This window comes from Cydia amplana, chromosome 19, assembly GCF_948474715.1.
Source record: "Cydia amplana chromosome 19, ilCydAmpl1.1, whole genome shotgun sequence".
Taxonomy (NCBI): Eukaryota; Metazoa; Arthropoda; class Insecta; order Lepidoptera; family Tortricidae; genus Cydia; species Cydia amplana.
In genome coordinates, this window is record NC_086087.1 from 5,383,790 (window position 1) to 5,405,354 (window position 21,565).

Here is a 21,565-nt window from a genome sequence, read left to right on the forward strand (position 1 = left end):
ATGCAAATAAAAGTGATCGACGTTGTACTCTTTATTGACATCTTACTAATTTATGTTATTGGAAAATACATTTTAAGCTTTAGTCAGTAAAGTTTAATTTTCTATAAAACACGAAGATAACATACGAGGTTGGTACAGCAACCGGAATGTTAATGGCGAGCTCTGTTCAATTTTCGTTAATTATCTTAAAGACGTAGTTACTTTATTTGACTGTTGATTTTACAATGTTGATATCATATTCATTCTTAAATTAACTGTTGCGTAAGAGAAAAGATATGTAATGTTTTTAATAACAAAAGCTTAAAGTTACGAATCCACTCAGTATGCAGCCCCCAAATCACACCAGACGCGATAAATCCACTATTAACACAAAAAACGAATTTAAATCATTCTATTTGCGTCCCGTCACGAGAAGCGAGCCTTGAGACATCATTCTGCTAATTTGGTTAACCCCGGTTCCGTTTCAAGAAATTCGTCCAGTGCGTTCCTCGTATGGAATCATGACAATCAGTCCGGAATACTAATTTTCTGTGAGAAAAACCCACAAAAAAAAAATGGTGTGCGTGTCACGCGTTTCGGCGCTCTATGAGGTAAGATAAAGAGAATTAGCATGTCATTTGTTTAGTAGGTTAGCTGTGTGAATTTGATGATTCATTGGATTTTAACCGACTTAGAAAATGTAGGTCCAAAATCAGATTCTTTTGTTTAATTTTAAAGACGAGTACGAGTACGAGCTGAGAAATCTTAGTTACGAATCATTGTTAGCTTGTTAATATTAATATTTTATTAACAACAGGAAACGCTGGAGCTCGATCCAACAATTCTCAAGTCGCGTGTTCTGTCAAGTACGATCCTATCTCACTTTCGTAGGATGCGGAATATTGGCAAATAATTGACGAAGGAATAATGGAATAATAAATTATTCCTTTCGAAATGAATAATTTATGGGGACAATTCTGCGGTCGAAATAGAAGATCTTGTTATTTAAATGACATTTAATGAATATGGTGACGATGGATTTGAAGGGAAAGCGCTACGGTTAAATTATCTTAGAAAATACCTTGTTCCAATGAGATCTGTAATAAGTACTTAATTTGAACAATTTTATAATTTACTTGCTTCTGCCCGCGACTTCGTCTGCATAGAATAATGATGATTATTAATAAAAACTATTCTTATTCCGCGGACCTCATACTATGCCAAATTCATCTTATTCGATGCAGATATACCTTATGGATCAACAATTGCTACCTATATATATTACCTACATAATTAAAAATTAAAAGACACGACTGCAAATTAAAAGCGAACTGAAAAGCTAAATGTTTTTCTAAAGGTTGCGTAATATGGCGTATTAAGTCGGTCATATTGTTTTTTTTTATAATGACGTCACATAGCGTGACGTGACGTTACTCGAGATGATGTAAGGATTCTAATGATATATCATACATGTAAATCGGTTAAGGAATTTAGCTGCTAGAGTGCATGGAACAAAGAAACTTACATACCCACGCACCCACATACAAACATGAACCCTGAAGACATTAATACACTCCTTTTTTGGGGCAGTCGTGTAAAAGTAGGTACAGCTTATTTTATGTACTGTTCCTAACTATTCAACTATTATGAATGTGTAGGCGAAATAACTCGAACCGCTTGGGAATGGCACTGATCCCTCGCTGGCATAAGTTTCCAAAATGAAAGTTTTCTTAATTATCTATGAAATTTCCGAGACTTTTCCAACTTTTTGGAAACTTGCCGCACCTTGCACAGCTGACTTGCCAAATAAGATCGTCAGAGCTGCGCAGGATTTGCTTTCCTGTCACGATTTTACAGCACTTCAATCGACGCCTCATATATCCACCGTTTGGACAACGTAATCGCTGTCACTACGTTACGCGCCGGGAATAAATATTTCATTTTTGGAAATGTTCAATAACATATGAGTACCTAATATAGTTTACCAGTTTACGTTAGTTTACGAGTAGTAGGTACCTGTACCTACCTTGGTAGATTTTCGAAAAAACGTTTTTGTCAGAAAGTAAGTTAGTTAAAACTTTTCATCAAGGAAAAAGCATTGAATATTTACCTACACGTTTTTATTCACTGGTTTCTGTATCTACTACGAGTAGGTAGGTATATATATTTTTGTCCATGACTTAAAAGTCAATTTTGAAATCTTATATAAGTAACAGAAAGAAGGATGGTAAATCATTAAAACTTCGTAGAAAAGGGGGTAGGTGTTGGTGTATAGTTAATTACTATTAAGATTATAACTAGTGGCTCTGTCAGCTGTAGACCTCACAAACCCCCATTGCTCCGCCATTTTGAAAATTTTTGAATCGCTGATGCGGCAAAAAAAACAACGGATTGCACTCCGGGAGTGCCGCCAGAAGTGAAAACTCAATGATTAGTGCAAAATGTCTGCAGCACTATGTATAATTGAGGTTAACGCTATCTAGCGTTATGTCGTCGCATTACTTGAAACCCCTAAGCACATCACTGTTAGTACTCGAGTTATATTAATACCAGTTAGAGGGAAATTCACTAGATGGCATTTAAATCAATAAAGAAAAACTCAATGTCATTGTAACATTTTTTTCGATCAGGTCACGTGTCTGTCTTACGGTCACGTGATCTGTCGCGAGTATATCATTTTTTTCCCCACCTCAAAAAGTGCACAGCGCCGCTAAAGAAGTTTTCACTTCAAAAAACAATTTAATCATCGAACCTGCTCACAAAATTTCACGAGATTCGGTTGAGAATTGCAACTTGTAGAGGAGAAAGCATTCTTGCCCAAGCTGAAACGGAGAGCTTCGCTAACGCTCAGTCAATTAATTCAAAACAGTCATCGAGATATTTGCACAAAGTCCGCTCCTAAACCTATGACATTGCCTGCAAACAATTTTACGCGTCAATCTTTTAATAACCTGTCATTAAACTAGGTTTTTCTAGAAGTCTAGACAAAAACTAGCTCTCGGCCGCAGTCTAGGCACGTCCTCGGGAGTCTGAGGTGCCGTGCAAATGTTTTCATAAACTTAATTATAGTTTTTACTGGAGCCAAAAGCATTGGAATTATCGGAGAAAAAATCTAGGTGCAATTTAATTATAGCCTTTATTTTTGAACTGATATTTTATAAGCTTTCATCCCTACTAAATAAAGTAATCGGTTTAATTTTGTTTAAGTAAACCGATTACTTTTGGTGTATTGTTTCATCCAATCCTATTGATGCTGATCCCAATCCTATAACAAATAAAAAAGAATGTCTGTGTTTTATTGCAATTACAAATACAATACAATACAAATACTCTTTGTTGCAAACTTCAATAAAAGAAAACAATACTTACAAAAAGAAAGCAACACAAGTAGGTAGAGGTAAACAACAGGCGATCTCTTCCAGAGGACCTTATTAGCAGGCGTGGCTCACTTTCGCGATTTCGTCGCGTCGCTACTAGTACATGCGGCCCACCCCACACCAATTTTGGTGTCTAGCCATAGTAGTTGCCGCGCACCGCTACGCTACGGAACGGACGCCTGCTCGCTTGCGCCACCTAGCGGTTATATCTGTCGTAATATAAGAGTATTGTTAGAGAGTGAACCTTCTGTACCTAGAGTAGGTACTATTATTTTTTCTGTGACCTTAGTAACCTTTAATTAATTCGTAATCAATATATATATATGTGTCGGAGAATGGCTGAATTATGCCATCTATCGCATTGAAGAGGCGTTTCATCACGCAATCTTTGACAAATAGAGCAAACTAAGGTGTTATATGTACACCTGAGTGGTGTTCGGCCATAGAGAAAAAAATACATAGAGTGCTCACTCCATACATCAGTTTTAGTACCAAAAAGACTATTAGCATCTAGCATCGAATAGCGGAACTATCAGTACTGCTACTTGACAATAGATGTAGCACCGACCGGAAAGTCTATGCTGTTGAGATAATACTTTCCGGTCGGTGCTACATCTAAATATTGTCAAGTAGCAGTACTGATAGTTCCGCTACTTGATGCTAGATGTAGACACTGAAATTAATAGTCTGAACTGATGTATGGAGTGAGCACTCTTGTCTTACTATATTTCTCTATGGTTCGGCGCAGTTCCGCCAAGGCGTCATAGAGAGCGCTGTCAAAAACAATTGAAGTTATGCTGTCAATCAATCTTCAGATGGGAACTTGAGGAGAAAGAACGGGAGAAGATGACGTCTGTGGCGGTTCCTGGGTCTAATCCACTGGTTTGCTTTGAATAAGAAGTGTAACGTGTGCTATGATTTATAATTAGTCTTATCCAGTAAAGACTGTGAGTTGAATAACGTATTTGATTGACGAGGGCTCGCCATCCATAATTGAAGGTCCTGGTGTGCTCCTGATAGTATGATACGCCCACGATTCCGACATATAATAAAAGGAAATGTACAATGGGCGTGCCGCTAAAACTTAGAAATGAGCCCCGATACTATCAAGGAAGTAATATGGTGTGGTAGCCCTCTATCTCTCGTCCATGAAGAAGTTTCCCGTTTTTACCTGAAGCGTGGGCTTTTGAAGATATAAGGGCTGAAAGTTTCGCCCAGACCCAGACCCAGAAGCAGTCGTATTGTTATTGAATATTGAACCTTAACTTAATAGACGAAAGTTCAGAATAGATCGTGAAATATATATCTACAAAAATGTGTACCTGTTGTGGTGTCTCGGGTCTCGGAGGCTATACATTTCTAGAACAGTCCAGAACATTCGGGAGGATTCGAGAGCATTCCACAGAATTTCGGAACATTCTGGAATGTTTTAAAATGTTCGAGAACATCCTAGATCATTGTGGAACATTCCAGAACACTTTCGAATGTTCTGGAATATTCTGGACCATTAGAACCCTTTTTTTGTAGGGTCGGAGCGGAGCTGCCATTGGTAGGCGTATATAAAGCAAGATCCGTCGTACTGGTTCGAATGTTCGAGAATGACCCAGAATGTTGTCGAATATTCGAATATAGCCTAGAATCCAGGATCCCAGATCATTATGAAACTCGAATGTTGTGGAATATGCTGGAATGTTGGGGGCCATTTGATTTTTTTACAACGAACACATAATCACCTGTCAACTCTCTGAGCGAAGCCCGGTACCTCAGCTAGTATAAAGATAAAACCTTAAATAAACCCACTTACAACTTGCAAGGAAACGCAGCCGCTGCCATATTAATATTTCTCTCATAAACCCACAGTCGTAAAGTTTTTCTCACATAATTTCAATAGTTTTAAACATAAAAAACAGCAGTAAAACAAAATCCATACAAACATTCCAAATAATGAACTCAACTATAACTCAAACTTATCTGCTCTTATGCATAAATCGTTAAAATTTTAGTACTTTTTAAGTGGACATTATCTTAGTGATTACTGGAAACAAGGATTCCTTCTCGGCGCATGAAAGGAGCTTTGAAAGTGACCTTAAGGTTAGGAAGATAAGTTATAAATTATTATAGATAAATTATTAGGTCGAGTTAAATTATGGGAAGCGGGGTACGGGTGGCGCCTGTTTTTTATGTCAGTCACATTATGTAGATGATTTATTGTAAGATTTTCTAATTGTTTATTATGAATATCATGTTGACAAAATGACTATTCTAGGTATGTGTAATAAAATACAAATTAAGTAGGTAATTATTAGGGATTTGTTAAGTACTTATATAGGTAGGTTAACGACTTAGACATGTTTATTAATTTTATTATGTTCAGTTATCTCAGTTTGCTGCCTTGAAATTATAATTGTAATGGACAAAATCGGTTTAAGTATGTATATATATATGTCTTTGAAATGAAATTAATTTAGTTAATTATGGAAATAATTGCAGTGTCTAACAAATATTGATATCAACTTCAAAATCAACTTGCAATTATTAATCTTTGAATTGTGATTACCATTCGAGCGCGCTTGACACCTAGAGGCGTATTCAGAATTTTAAAAATTGTATATTGATTTGATATTCTTTGCGAGCCCCTTTTGTACCGATACTTATAAGAGTTTTAAGAGTATACGGGCGCGGGCGAGATAAATAATATCAAAACCCGATCGTATTTTATAAATCTGAATACACCTGCTTAGATCGTTCGGTCTCTTGACTCTTAATACCGAATCCGGTCACCCCAAAAGTCAAGTTTGAGTACCCTCGGCGCCCTCTGGTACCTAAGTGGGCACCAATTTTTGATTTCTTCGTTTTGTGGACTTCTTTAACTCGCTAACGGATTTTGGAACGTTTTCAAATCTAAAGACTCGAGATCTGGTGCCAACAATTCACTTTGTGATTGGCTTTCATGTTACATTATGATACAATAAAAAATACGTATGTTTGGGCAAATACTTAATACCTACAAAAGCTGTAATTAGGAGATACGACGATACGTGATATTTTATGTCCCTGTTTGACTCAATGGTTGACTGGTAGAGCCTATTGACAATAAGTCCGCCATTAGTACATTTATCTTTGTGGTTAAATAAATAAGAGCATATAATAGAAGACCTAAATAATTTAACAGTCTTGTCGCAGTAATTAAGGAGGTCGTAAATACAGTCAATCTCGGAGTGAAATATGGCGGCCTGAGAACTCGGATCTACTACAAAAATATGGATACGGTAACTATAATCTACTGTTATTTAGAAGATTTACCTTTAATGTATATTTTTAATGAAGAAACTGTTTTTAAAGGCATCGGAATTCTTGAATAAATATTTGGAAATATAATATTTTCATGTAAATTTTTCTAAAACTCCCCTAATGCTACAATTGCCACATCCACAATATCTACGTCCACCAACTGATTCGATTTATATGCCTTTAGGAAATAAGTCCGCCTGTCAATTTTACGTTCGCAATGTCACCGAACCTTGAAGGTTAAATGATTTGTCAGCATGCATCAGTCATTGTTGAACTGACAAATGTATTGTCATTGATAACAGTAACATGAGATCATCAAATGCATGTAAACTTCTGTTAAAATTACCAACCATTTTGTTGGGTAAATAGGGTCCAAAACTACTGGGCCTTAGGGCATTGCGGGCTTAGGTCCAGTGGAACCTTTTTTAAATTCAAACACTGGCAAGTGTTTTTTTTGTATATTAGAATAATATTACTGGACTCTACGTTTTTTCAACAAAGAAAAATCTTTCTCTGTCTATACCATCTCACCGAACTGGTTACATGTCCGATTCCTTCTCTATTGAGGCAGCTCGCCTTTGGAACAGTCTCCCTGTCAAAATTAAACAGTGTCCGAACAGGTTTGCTTTCAAAAAATCCTTAAGTGAGCACTTTGCTGGCAGTACTGGAAAATCTTAGTGTTTCTGCTTTGTAAGTTCATCTAAATGCATATGTATGTGTATGTATATGTATGTATATATAATAATAATAATAATAATAATAATAATATTCTTTATTGTGCACAATGAAAACATGATTAAATACAGCATATATTTATTTGTATATATTTATATATGTTTATGTCTGTGTATTTCTTATGATTGTATTGTGTTCGTACAAGTACGTAATTGTATCATCTATACCACATATTTTGTGCACCGCCTACAACTTATCTGCTTTGCCTAAAGGTTGACTGGTAGAGAATGCCTTATGGCATTAAGTTCGCCTTTTGTACAGTGTGTTTTCTTATGTGCAATAATGATTAAATAAATAAATAAAAAACACACAGTACATCCATCAAAATCACAACAAAATGCCAGTAGGTATTTTCGGTTAGTTTACACTTGTAACGAGGGAGCCAATCAATAAGTCGCGGGTCGAATACATGATGCGGAGACGTAATTCGGTTACTTTTTGCATCCCTTTTTATCTGTCCGCCACAGTACCGCAGAGAAGCGCAAGGGTGTATCATTTCAACCAGACGCACGTAGCTTTTACTGTCTTATTATTTTGCACGACAGTGCATCTGTGTGGGAACATTGTAAGTGCAAGTGATTAAGATGTCTGAGATATTTAATATGTTTTTGGACGTGGAGTTTGTAATTTTGACGAAAGGTTTTAAAGCCACAAGCCGCATATTTTTTTATCGACAAGTACGCGATAAAAAGTTATGAGTAGGTACTCAGTATTAGGGAGTTTAACTAAAATGTAGTGTTTCGAACCTAACCGCCGCCTTACAAATAGGTATAGTTTTTGCTTTTTGCTTTTAAGATGTCTGAAACAATGAGTGCCACAGTCACAGAGAGTCACAGTTTGGCGAGGATTTCTGTAAACTGTTTAATTATAAGTTGTTTTAAAAAATAGAATAAAAAAAAGTTACACTCATTTTAAAACGACGTTCTGACAAAATATCATGAAACTTGACATGGACATACAAGTAACATACACCTATGTCTGATACTAGTTTTCGTTGCTGAAAATTGTAATATAAAAGAAATTAGAGAGAGTAAAAGTTATACATCTACTATTTAATGGTAGATGATATTTGTGACGTTCTTCGACGAAAGGTACCTTATGGAGTTGTCGTCGCTTACGTCGCATAGTACCGCATTAGTATTGGGGCGCCGCTAATAATGGCGTAAGCGCCAACCGCCATAAGGTACCTTTCGATGTGGCACGTCACATTTTAACAATATTACTGCCTAAATGTTTGTGTTTATTTTAGACGTCTATTCTAACGATAGAGATATGCATTTCAATAGGCAAACATATCGCAAATTAATTCAAAGGTATCCTATTTACATCAAAGGGTCATCAAAATATCGCAAATTGCCCCGGATCCACACGACGTAGGTAATTAAAGATTCTGTAGGCGCCCCTAATTGGCCGCCCCTGGAATTAGGGGTTCAAATGCCAAATCTTAAACTGTTAGTGTAATGGAATTTAGCGGGTTTTCGTTAAATGATTATTAGATATACTGTGGGAATCGCAACCTATACCTAATTTCAATTGAAAACGGGATATTTAACCATGCAAATAAACAGACAATTAAGGCAAATATCTCGTTTTAATCTATGAAAACAAGATTTTGAAAAACATATTGAATTTTTGGTACAAGCTTTTATCGCTGAGTGTACTTTTCTTTCCACAGGCAACTAACTCATCGAGGCAATTCTAAGAACCGCAAACACGTATAGTATGCGTTGTTTTATCACAGTCTTCCCATGGGCACCTCCTGTCTCCATCATCAGAGCAGATCCATGTCATCATAATATTGCATTGTCATCAGATTTGCATATTTGTGTAAAATTTCAGCTCAATCGGAAATCTAAATCCTAGATTTAACCCACACTACATACTAACAGGGTAAGTTAAATAAAAGCTTGTAAAAATCACTCGGAAGCTAGAGTCGCTAGACTATATTTGCAAGGGGTCGGATAGAAAAAAAAAACACGGAAAAATATAACTTCCTGGCTCTTTATATAAATATAACTTCTGGCACATAACATTCGCGTTTTTGGACACAAGTAAATTAAAACATGTTTAGGTAGGTATATATTCCTGGCTCTACGCCCACTCTTCAAGCTATACATATACTAGTTATGATGACATTATGTTTAGTGTTCACGATGACATAGTGTTCAGGACATATAAAACCCAGCTCCTGAGTAATCTTACCATAATTTTATGTCTATCTGTCACGTTATCTGACATTTCCCACCTGGCATACAAATAACTCGGTTCTTCACAACTTTTTCTATCCGCACTAACACTATAATGCTCATGTCCGTATAATTCTCCCATAAAATAGCTAATCATAATTTTAATTGACATAATTATTGACCTTTTAGCGCGGGCGCGAAGTTTCCTTAAGGTACCGTTCAGATTCAGGCTGCAACAGCGTTACTGGTGTAGTATTGCTGCGCGACATTGCTGCCGAAAATCCGGGCATCGCCATTTATTTTAACATTTGCAGTACCATGCAGTCAGCACTTAGGTATATCGCGCTTTAATATTACAGCAGAAATGCAGTTTTATATTAATAAAACTGTTGTATTCGATTTAAGCAATACTGTAGGCGTCCTGAATAAATTTATTTGCCTTCTTTCTTTCTTTCAGTCATTTTATCATTGAAGATTATTGCAGTAATGAAGTAGTGCCTGACTCCTGCATTAGATATTACAGTGCGACATTGCTGCCGTAAATATAAAAGTCAATGTTGCTGCCCAGATTTTTCAAAAATCTAGCAGCAATGCAGGCGGCAGCACAATGTCACGCCTCAATGCTGCAGCAATAACGCTTTTGCAGTCTGTATCCGAAGTGCACCTTTATTGACCTTTTAGGTTCGCGGTCAGTACGCGGTTCTTATGGCTGCGCGTGGACATGAATATTCATCGTTCAAGGAATCAGCTACGTTACTAATTGCGAGTTTTTTCGCTTCCCGCTAACGCCTGTGGATGGCAGACTACATTCTAGAGGCATTGCTTTTCTAGTTATAATTAGTTATCAAAGTGGCCAAATTAGCAAGTGCTTGGTTATAATAATAAAAAACTGGCCAATTGCGTATTGCGAGCGTAATGGAGGGTTCCGTACCTTCATACGATATAAACAGCCATACTTGCAAAAGCCTGTACAGCGTACACAGACGGTCGGACGGACGGACGGACATTACACAGGCATTTGTACACTATTGCGTTTTGAGATCTAGGAATTTTGGTACACGGGTAAATTAAGATGCAATGAAACCAAAATGCAATGCAAAATGCTGTATTCTCAATCTTAATGTACATACCTAAATGTAATGTTTCAATTAATAAACCTCAGGTGTTGAAAGGGTTCCGAGAAAATCAGTTGTTGAATTTATAATTCAAACACAGTTACTTCAAAATTTTCCCGATAAAAAACCTCAACCAAATCGCATCAAAAGCAACCCTCGCGAACGGACAATAAAACACCTCCCGCCAAAACTCTTTTTTCTTTTTAAACATTTGACAGCGGCGCCTGGAGGCGTCGCGATCTCCGCAAACGCTCTACTTACCTATTCTCCTTGACTACCACGGGACGGCGTTTACGAAGCGTGCTACATACATTTACTATTGACTTTGGCTTTTTAGAGCGCCATTTTGCGTCTTTTGAGATTTTGGACGCTCGAGTTTATTATTAAACGTGTTTCTAACACATTTTGACGTTTCAAACAATGATTTAAAATTCCTAATACTTACCTACAATATTGACAGACAATAATGTTTTTTAATTAAATTAGTAATTTTAACACTGACGGAGAATCCACAGAACTTAGGTTTAACCGGCTTGCCTATTTTTTCAAGCAGTGGAGTGCTTTTCCTAAAGTTTTTAAAATACGAATATTTTTGTCGCGCCGTAGTAGGCCTCTTTATGCAGAAATTCAGAAACGAATAAAGAAAAAAAAAGGATTAAACGAAAACTACTATTAGTACTTATAAATAAACGGGGGCCGTATGTGCAGCAATTAGAACATTGATTATAAGCAGGATAAATACCTATAATAAATCCCACAGCAAAAAATAGGTAATACCTACACAGAAACGAATTACAATGTACGCTTTTAACTAGTTAATATTTTTTGTTTGTTTGTATTTGTATTTACTTTTTATCACTAACTTAGATTTATAAGTTTTGTTAAGCTTTAAATACCTAGTACTAACAATAATATGGATTTTTTTATTCGAAATAAAAATATTGCGTTGAATTGAATTGAATGTTGGTCCAATTGCTCGCTAAGTAGTACGGAACCTTAAGCAGCAAATCACTCTACAAGTGTTACTTATTAGTATTGCCTTCATGTCAGTCAGCAGTTAGAACAATCGGAAAGGTGGCAAGTAATACTGATTTATTGGCTTCGCGTGTCCAAACCGTATATCAAGCGGAATAGCAGTTATTGAAAGTTACATTACAGCAAAAACGACATACCAGAGCCGTGTACACGTCAGAGTGAGAAGTGATTGAGCCAAATGGAGCTACCGGAATATTCTAATGGATTTTGGCACGGTCAACTTTGAATCTGGGTTTTGAATCCCCGGCTGAATGTAATGATTTGGGACATAGGTTTATTCGCTATTCTAAACGAAGTTTGTTTTGTTAATTTGCCATAAGGCCTTTCTATAAAACACTTAGTTTTACTTTTAAATACCTATTTCTAAATATTTAAGAGCCGGTGCAGAACACGGACTGCAACCCGATTACAACTTGTATTACTTGTATGGGAACTGCACACAGACGTTGCAGGTGGCTATATCAAGACCATCGGCTTCATAGGCAGTTACTACCCACTAGGCCAGATCGGTCGTCAATGCACATGGAAATGGGATAGCACAAAGCGGTTTCCCTAAAGACGGTGACTCCATTAGTCCGGCCTAGGCTAGCCCATTAACTTTAATTTGTCGGCCATCTTGTGGGCGGGGCGACACGTCATGTAAACAATCTGAGGATTATCGAGGTTTTGTCACATTTTAGCTGATATTCATATAATCGAACTGTGAAGAACGCTTCGTTTTCTGCCAGTAATAACTGATTATGGTAAAAAAATGTCGCTTTTGACACTGACATATCATATCCATAATACATCCATCTTTGTAATGTATCATTACAACCAGAACATGCCTTTTCTCCTACTCTTTCCCTGAATTGATTCATTTCTATTTCGTGTGGTATTTGACAAACTGAAAGCATCCTACATTAGAATACTCACACACATACACACACACACACACAATATATATATATATATATATATATATATAATGTAATTGCTATGCACTCATATTAGAATGGCATTGTTTTCTGGCATCACAACAAGCCCTATAATTAATTGCTTTAAATATAAAATCAAAAACAAACTGGGAAATGTAGTAAATAAGTCATACTAGATTCGATGTTCCTTATATAGTTTCTATTGTCTAGGAGAGGACACTGACTTCTGTAACACAGGTCTTTACCTAGCTCAGAAGTCAGGGACTTCAAAACCCACTTAGTAACTTGTTTTTTGACAGTAATAATATTTTATTTTTTTATTTACCACAATACACAACAAGGCCAAAAATTCGTACGCTTGAGTTTTTCACAGACGTACCTTTTTACGCACAGATTTTGCACATCTGATGTTTTTAAGCCTTAAATATATTTTTGTCACTGACACAATACCGCGTTCACAACTTATTTTTGCAGTCACTCCAACTCTGAAAGATTCCCGCTACCAATCTTCTTCCAATAGTGCCACTTCATCGGCAATTATTGACGAATTTGCAGCAAGCTGGCATGCGGACCAGCAATTAATTAGTTCCATAGACAACAGACGGGCATTTCACGCGCGGACACTCGTTACGCATCCGAGAGTTAGCATATACATTGCTGTTGCGTGTACGGTAATAGGCTACATGACTAATTTTCATTTATGGTATCAATCGATCGGGTTTGTTTTTAGGATCAAATGTCTATATGGGACCCATTGCATTAAAGTAAAACAAAAGTCAGAAATTGTAGTCAAAGGCCGACAGTCGCACTTCACTCGCGAAAGGCCCTAAACAAAACGAGAAGGGACAGTGACTTCACGCCAAGGTCTCTGGGAGCCCATCTTGTAGTATGGACACAAGAAAATTGCGTTTTTGTCGGTGAAATATTGCATTTATGTATATAGTTGCTATACAATATTTTTTTGGATGAAATTTAAGGAATCGAATGGTACCCTTACTTTTATCGTTTTTGGAAGTTAAAAAAAAACTTAAATTTTGAATCTTTCAGGTCCTGTATTTTTGTAAATTTTGAATATTTTATTAAATATCCACATTATTGTGATAAATTGCTCGTTTGCTATCTATTTTAATAGATTTTGTTATAAAATTCAACAAGTGTCATCATCGCTATTGAGGGGCTATGGAGAGGATGGCGACCAACTACAGCGAACGAAGAATTGGTCTCTCTCATCTTAGCATCTTGTATTTTTTTTTAATTATTTTAAATGGGCTTACTCATGTATCGTTAGCTACTGCTTTGAAGGCTCCGCTTGCCTTCTTTTCAAGGTTCCGTACCCAAAGGGTAAGAACGGGACCCTATTACTAAAGTATGACTCACGCTAGGCCGGCCCGAGGCGTCCGATATACATTTTTTGTCACGTAAATGCAATATAGTCCAGAACTCCAGAAGCTCTCAACTATAGTCCAAAATTATTAACACTCTCTCTAACTTAATTTTAAAACTAACGTTATCTTCGTTCAGACGTGACTATTATTCGAATTTCATAGTTCTATAGTCAAATAATTAAAAAAGAAAACTCATAACCAAAAAGTACAGTAAAAATCAATAAGTAGGTATACTAACATACTATTTCACAACAATATTTGTTTGCCTTGTGGAAAAATAATTCATAGTTAATTAAAATCATGATCACGGTGGTCCAAAAGCTTTATCACAACTTCAACGAGGTAATTGAAAAAGTAAACAATATAATAAAATATTATCTCCTTATGATGTCTGCTACCAACTACTTATTATCATTAATTATTACCTATTTACTTAAAAGTTTTGAACAAACACATATTTTTCAGTTGACTATGAAAATAATAAAAATAACGAGTTTTTTGCTTTATTGTGGGCAATCCTCTGTCAAAAATTAAAAGAAATGAGACTATCAAACTATTAAACAATGAGCAATTCCTAATTGTACTTAACAATAATAAATATTCCTTTTTAGGGTTCCTTACAAAAGGGAAGAAAAGAACCCTTACGGTGCGACTTGGTTCGTCTGTCTGTTTTCATATTGCTAATTAATATCTCGAGCACTATAATTACACTATCGATTTGAAAATTTAAATAGTCATGAAAGAGGCTAATTCAGACAAAAAAGGCTAATAAATGAAATGAGGGGACAACATTTCAAATTCTACTTATAAGTTCAAGTGGGGTATATATTTGCAACCCCAGCAACGCAATTAGAATTGCAAGTATCTTGTCAGCAAGAATCTCACTACAGTGCGCGCCTACTATAGGTGGGCCTAAATAAAAAAAATCCTATAAAACCAAGATAAAACTTACTTGTATTTATTTAAGCACTATAACGATCAAATCGTGTGTTAGTAATGTCGGTAACGACCAGCAACATTACCGGAGCTAACTGAAACACTTACAACGAATAACTAATGATGACTATAATGACTATAATGATGACTAGAATAGTTGCGAAGCGTTCATATCATCAGGGGGCCTATCCAAGATGACAATCGTACATCGACAAACGCCAAACGAAAAGAAATGACGCTACGAAAGTGACGTGACTATTTCCAGACATTATTTGAGTTTCGATTGACGTTTCCTATCAACGATTGTTATCTTGACTAGGCCCCCATTGCCTATGAAGGAAAACGGTTATGACACATAGACATTTAAAACGAGTCACTCATACTTTTATGCCAAAAATTGCGAGTGTGTTGCTTCATACCGAGAAGCTTTACCTACCTAGAGCCGTCGCATAGGCTTAATAGGCATAACTAGAGTCTGGCTAATGAAAGTTGAGCCTGAGATAACGCGGGAATTTCAATAAAAACCGCACCTGGCAATAAAATTAGTTTGAAATTAAATGACAGCTTGAAACTGACAGCTTATTTGATAGGAAAAAAAGTTACCATATAAAAAGTTTTAAATAAATCTTAGGTTCAACTTTCATTAGCCAGACTAACACATTAAATATTTATAAAGTGAAAAATAGTACGGAATATTACCAATAGTAAGTCTAATCTAAAGTGCCTTCACCAAGTCTTGCGAAAGATTAAATTCGATTAAAAGACTTCAAACAACAAAAAAGGAAATCTATATTTAAAGACAAAAAAAGAAAACCACATTTAAAGACAAATTCAGAAAACTTTTTAATACCAATATGATATTACCATCAGTGCGTGCTTTACTAAAGTGTCATTCTATGGAACTTGCTATAGTTCGTTTTTTTTTTAGCATTAGAAATAAGGTAAACAATCTTGACGTGACTTTTTATTGAAAAACACGTTTTAAATATAAATAATGGCAAATATGTAACAATTATGAATCTAATACGATCATTTATATTCTTCTGCTTTCCTAAGTAATAGTTATTGATTTTTAAAAAGCGTTTTTCAATTAAAAGACATGTCAAGATCGCTTACCTTCTTTCTAATGCTAAAAAAACGAACTATAACTATGTAAACATAAGTCACTAGTAAATTCATCATTCAGCGACAATCCCAATATGGCGGTTTGTTTACATAGTTAGCAAGTTCCATAGAATGGCATTTTACCTAAAATCCTAAAAATATTGTAAGCGAGGCACGAATGTTAAAATGGAACGCAACAACATACGTAGGTACTAAGTTACATAAGCTTGCGTGACAAAATGCTCTCGTTATGTGTTAATGAGACATAATTAACAGTGATAAGCCCTGGGCTATGTCGTATCACGTGCTAAATAAACACTGGTTCAGATATAAACACGGATAACCTGTCAGAGAACTATATTTTATAAATGTTGGGCTATTTTATAAAGGTGTGACCATAAGACCCACTCCACACTAGCGTCTTCCGAGCGTCGGCGTCTAAAGTGTCATTCAATAGAACTTGCTAACTATGTAAACAAACCGCCGTACTAAAATTGACACTGAATGTCAATTTACTAGTAACTTTTGTTTACATAGTTAGCAAGTTCTATTGAATGACACTTTAGTTAACTCTATGGCCGCAGCTCGACGCAACGTTGGCGCAGCTGCGCATCGTCGCCATTTTATAGCGCTGACTAAACGCCGACGCTCAAAAGACGCTAGTGTGGTGTGACCCTTATAGGGTAGACTGAGGCGAATCGGATCATGATAAATGAGTTGATATTTGAAATATAAGACTCTTACCCTGCAACGCCAGTTATACAAGCTGCACTTTTTTGCTTAATACGGTCAAAAATTGCAACTCAAAAATTACTTCTCGGTGAAAACTGCTCTGATATGAATTTATCAATCAATATAAGTATGTAGATCTAGAAGTAATTCTTATGAACTACATATATATTTATTTATTCATATAAAAAAAGATAAAGCTAATTATACATATTTAAGTAGGTAGGTACTTAAACTTATGTTTCAATGATTTAATTACGATCAACTGCTATTATAATTTCTCAGAAAATACATTTAAATTTAACATTTAACTTGTAAATTATTAGCAAAACATTCTGGTATAGCTTGACCTGAACGATTTTCATAATTACCACTCTACATGTAGTACATATTTAACGCATTATAATTTTCAATAATGTAACCCAAGTGTATGCAAATTGATCAGATTTACCTCAAGCTGAATAACTAGTACCTAATTTAAGATAAATACTAAACAGGTACCCATATATATAATAATTGATGTAATGTCTTAATCACGTAAGTAAATAGGTAAGAATTATACCGAGGTTGCTTTATATAATATTAACGTAGGGTAAACCGAGGCTAATCGGACCATTGGGTGAATACGATCAAGATAGAAATCCTTTGGTGTTTTAAATATTGTATTGTTATGAGCACAATAAGTTGCGCTATATGTGTCTCTCTTAGAGCCCATGTAAGCGAACTTTGCACCAACTTGAACTTGAATTTTGAGTTTTGAATGTGTTATTTGCGCATTATTTGCGTCAAAAAAAAACGAAAAAAACTCCATAGGTAAACTTAGAATAATACCTATTCCTACTAATGTTGTCTTCTTCTTCTTCCTGGCCATTATTAGTCTCATCTCTAGTTGGGGTCGGCCCTCCTTATACCATTATTCCTACTAATTTTGTAATAATGTAATTTTCTAAGTTGGTAGTTGTTAGCTATGTATTTTCATCACTATCTATTTTCCAAACTGTATCCAAATCTGTCGAAAAAAAATAGACAATAACATTAATATCGGCTCAAATACCTACTTAAATTTTAATTTGAAACTGCACAAAGGATGCCAATTTCGTCCTCACAGTGCGCTGGGCCTAAAAAATCACATCATGTTGCGCGGGCCTCCATTTTCGAACCAGGCCGCGTAGCCAAGATGCCGATCGCTTACTCTCCGTAGCGATCGAAACGCAACTGTCACTGTCGCACAATATGGAAGAGTGATAGAGAGACATAATGCTTTTCGTTGTCGAAGCGATAGCGATTGTAACCTTGGCTAGGCCGGCAGATTGAATTTTACTCGGTAGCGCGATTGATAAATTGTAGGTTACCGTCTCTTGGCATGTTGCTCCCCGTATTATTTAATATCATAATAATAACTGCTCGTAACTGATAATACATCAAATAACGTTTCCAATTGATTTTGCTAGTTTTATATTTTGAAACAAGTATTGCAAACTTAGTAGTACCTACTTAAGTAAAGTTGTTACACAATTTATAAAAATATAAAAATGTAATAATTGGCAAAATCAATATTGGTTTTCTGTGGTAGGGAAATTCGAGTAGGATCTAATCCACATCTAATATTATACGATATACCTATTGATCTATTATTATTATTTTAAGTCTTAGGTGTTTTTAATACCTAGATTTCTTATTTGGGTACAAGCCTATAAGAAAATATAAGATCTTATGAGATAAATATCTATTAGACCGATTGGCGACAACATGATGATAAAAATGAAAAAAAAAAACTATAAATAAATTTCTAACCTTTACCTAAGTATCTAAAATGCAAGAGTGATAGAGAGGCAGATAAATTTTAAATTTTTGTGGCAGATCCACAGAAAATAATCATCATTATTCGTAGGTATAGTTTACTTAATTCTAAAAAGTAATTCAAATTCGTGTTAATTTCACCGAATCTCGATAATTGAAAGTCAAGTGTTTACCCTTTGCATTGGCACTGTCAACTAAATATCATTTTCGAGGAAAATTTGTCGCAAACCCTTTTATTTTCTTTCTCACGAACTTTTTCTTTTTATAACACCGCTCTTTCATCTCCGATACCCTCTAAATTTGGCACCGACACCCCAGAAGTGTTTGTAAGTACTCAAAATATCTACGTATCGATATAATTCTACATGTAGCTTTCGCTGAAATTGTATTTCATAGGCAATTATCTAATAGCTTTAATAAAATTCTATCGTAGTTATTAATCGGTTTTGGTATTCCTATTTCAATTTTTGTTCCTTACATATCGTATAAGTAGGTAAAAATTAAATTTGAGTTTTGAACTTTTATAGAAATCTTACAAATTTATAAGCGCACAAATTGCCCTGGGTCTTACGAGGTTAAAATTTTTTTTTTCTGTTTTTTCATAATGATCATCATTATGTTCCCAATTACAGTATACCTAATAATTCCCGATAAATAACTGTAAAATAAACTTATTTAGTTGTAACTACCGACGTAAAATAAGTATTATATTATATTATTGATGTTGTCGGATATGAGGAAAGTAATTTAAGAACCCGACACTTATATGATCTATATTTGTATATAATGTGGTTATAAATGTACATATTACTATTAGGTTACCTACCTACTAACTACTAAAATCTCTAAATAGAAAACTGACAAAATATGTTACCACCAGAAGCATTTACTTATAAAGAAAAAAAACGAGTCGATTTGCAATACAATAAAAATACTTGGACATTTTAATAAATATTGACTCAGCAACGCGTAGCAATATTCTCGTTTCACAACTTTACGAGCATGCGTGAGGCCTATTCGTTTGTCTTTAGTAATATTGACAAACAAATCAGTAAAAATACACCAAAGTTTTTTTTTACAACAGCGTATAAGATTACTAGATACAAGTATACCTTTTTGTGAGATTTTATTTATAAGTAGCTTCTTAAATACTTGACTATAAAAAAAGGAAACAAGGAAATATTCTTTTCATGACTTGAGTTAGCGCAAGTTTAAGCGACAATGTAAAAACATACGTTGCAATAATTTTATTATAAGTACCTACCTACCTACTTAGAAAAGTACAATATTATTGTTGAATAGGTAATGCAATTTTTTTAAATAGTTTTAATTAATAAGTTTTAATTCTAGTTAAAAGTTGAAAAAATACTAAAAAATCTTTGTCTAAGAGCAATGCATTTGTTTTGAAACGGAAAAGAATCTCCAATCAAACCAAGAAAATTTAAACTATCTACTGCCACAGACTGTTTTAGATATAACAAACATACCTATTTAATTAGTGCAAAATTCTCAGCATCCGAAATGAAGCCATTTCTAAATTCAGAGAGTAATTAATGCGAATGCACGTCCCGTCGGTGCAGTGTTTTGGCGAAAAAAAGCGCCTACTCTCTACTCTATGCATCTGTCAACATGGACGCCGCTTGCACTTCGTTCGGCGTGCATACTAAGGTTAGGTTATGTCAGATAACTTATTTGTTTAACATGTTTTCGTCTCAATTAATTGTTAATTTTTCAAAAAGATAGAAGAGGCATGTAAGTCATTTGTTTTTAATATGCTGGTTGACTGGAAATCGGTGAAAATTACGTTGCAAGTTTTGAAAAATATCATTCATTCACAACATGCATACAGTGGCCAAAATCAAAATAATTGAATTATCTAAGCTTGTACTGTATTGCACAATTTTGAGTTAAGAAGTAGATGTGAAGTAATTTGGAATCTGATTGTAATTGCTTTGAAAAAAAAGAATAACTTAAACCATACAACCAGAGGAGAGCCAGGACAATAGAGACCTAGTAATTGTTACATTTAAATAAAATATTAATAAAATGCATCAACATAAACAATGATTAGACCAGAACCAGAGCATTAATATACATATTTTGGTTAAGTAAATACTAACAACTTTTTAAGTAGGTATGTAGCTTGTTTTAGTTTAGGTATGGGATTCTCACTCAAACGCAAAAGTTAGTTAGGTAAATATTTCTTATCAGTTTCAAAGTAGTTCCGTCAGTTTGTAGGTAAACAAATCCGCGCTCTCGGCTTGTAACCGATCAAAACAAACTTCTTGATGCCTAGCCTAAGCCACTCGCTACTTACCCTACCTCTTCGATACACGTGTTACGCTTGGACGGTTTCATTTGCAATATCACACACATCACTGGTACACGTTAAAGGCACGATCACAACGAGCAACGGGAACGCGACGGCCGTACTGACCTGCCACTCTTGGTGATCACCATCTCGGTGCCCAGCTTGTGGAACTTCTCCCAGAGGTCCTTGCCCTCGAGCGTCACCTTCGGGTCGTCGACGACGCCGTCGTCGTCCGGCGGCAGAGGCGCGTAAGGCGGAGGCGGCGGTTTCAGCAGCGGGCAGGGCGCGGACAGCGCGGCGGCGGCGGCCAGGGCTGCCGGCAGATACGGCGGTGGCGGCAGCGCGCCCGCCGTCAGCAGCGCCGATACCGAGAAGTCGCTCGGTCGCGGCACCAGCAGCGGGTGGAACGCGACGGCGTCGCGCCGCTCAGTGCCCTCGAAGCGCATGCCCGCGCCGCCCGGGACCCACGGCGCGCGCTCCAGCGGTCCCGTCGGCTCCAGCGGTCGCGGCCGCTCATGCAACGTCCATAACCGGCCGGCGGCTCGCTCGTCACTCGCTCTCGTGGCGACACCCGCTCGCGCGGCAGGCGTCAAACGACTGGCCGCCGGCGGCGCCGGCTCCGACATCCCTCCGCGCGCCCGCCCAATGGCGCGCCGAGCGGCTCC

The 21,565-nt window shown here is 36.2% G+C and overlaps 1 protein-coding gene and 1 long non-coding RNA gene across 2 annotated transcripts in view; both read right to left on the reverse strand.

Annotated features, from left to right (window-relative positions):
* The window catches only part of LOC134656993 (optomotor-blind protein), a 140,273-nt gene extending 118,732 nt beyond the window's left edge, over positions 1–21,541 (reverse strand). The window contains exon 1 of the mRNA XM_063512558.1: positions 21,027–21,541. Coding sequence (XP_063368628.1) covers positions 21,027–21,526 — 500 coding nt within the window. The 5' untranslated portion in view covers positions 21,527–21,541. The remainder of the gene's footprint in view (positions 1–21,026) is intronic.
* Positions 1–21,565, reverse strand: part of LOC134657018 (uncharacterized) — a 324,919-nt gene that overhangs the window by 188,942 nt on the left and 114,412 nt on the right. The window lies entirely within an intron of this gene.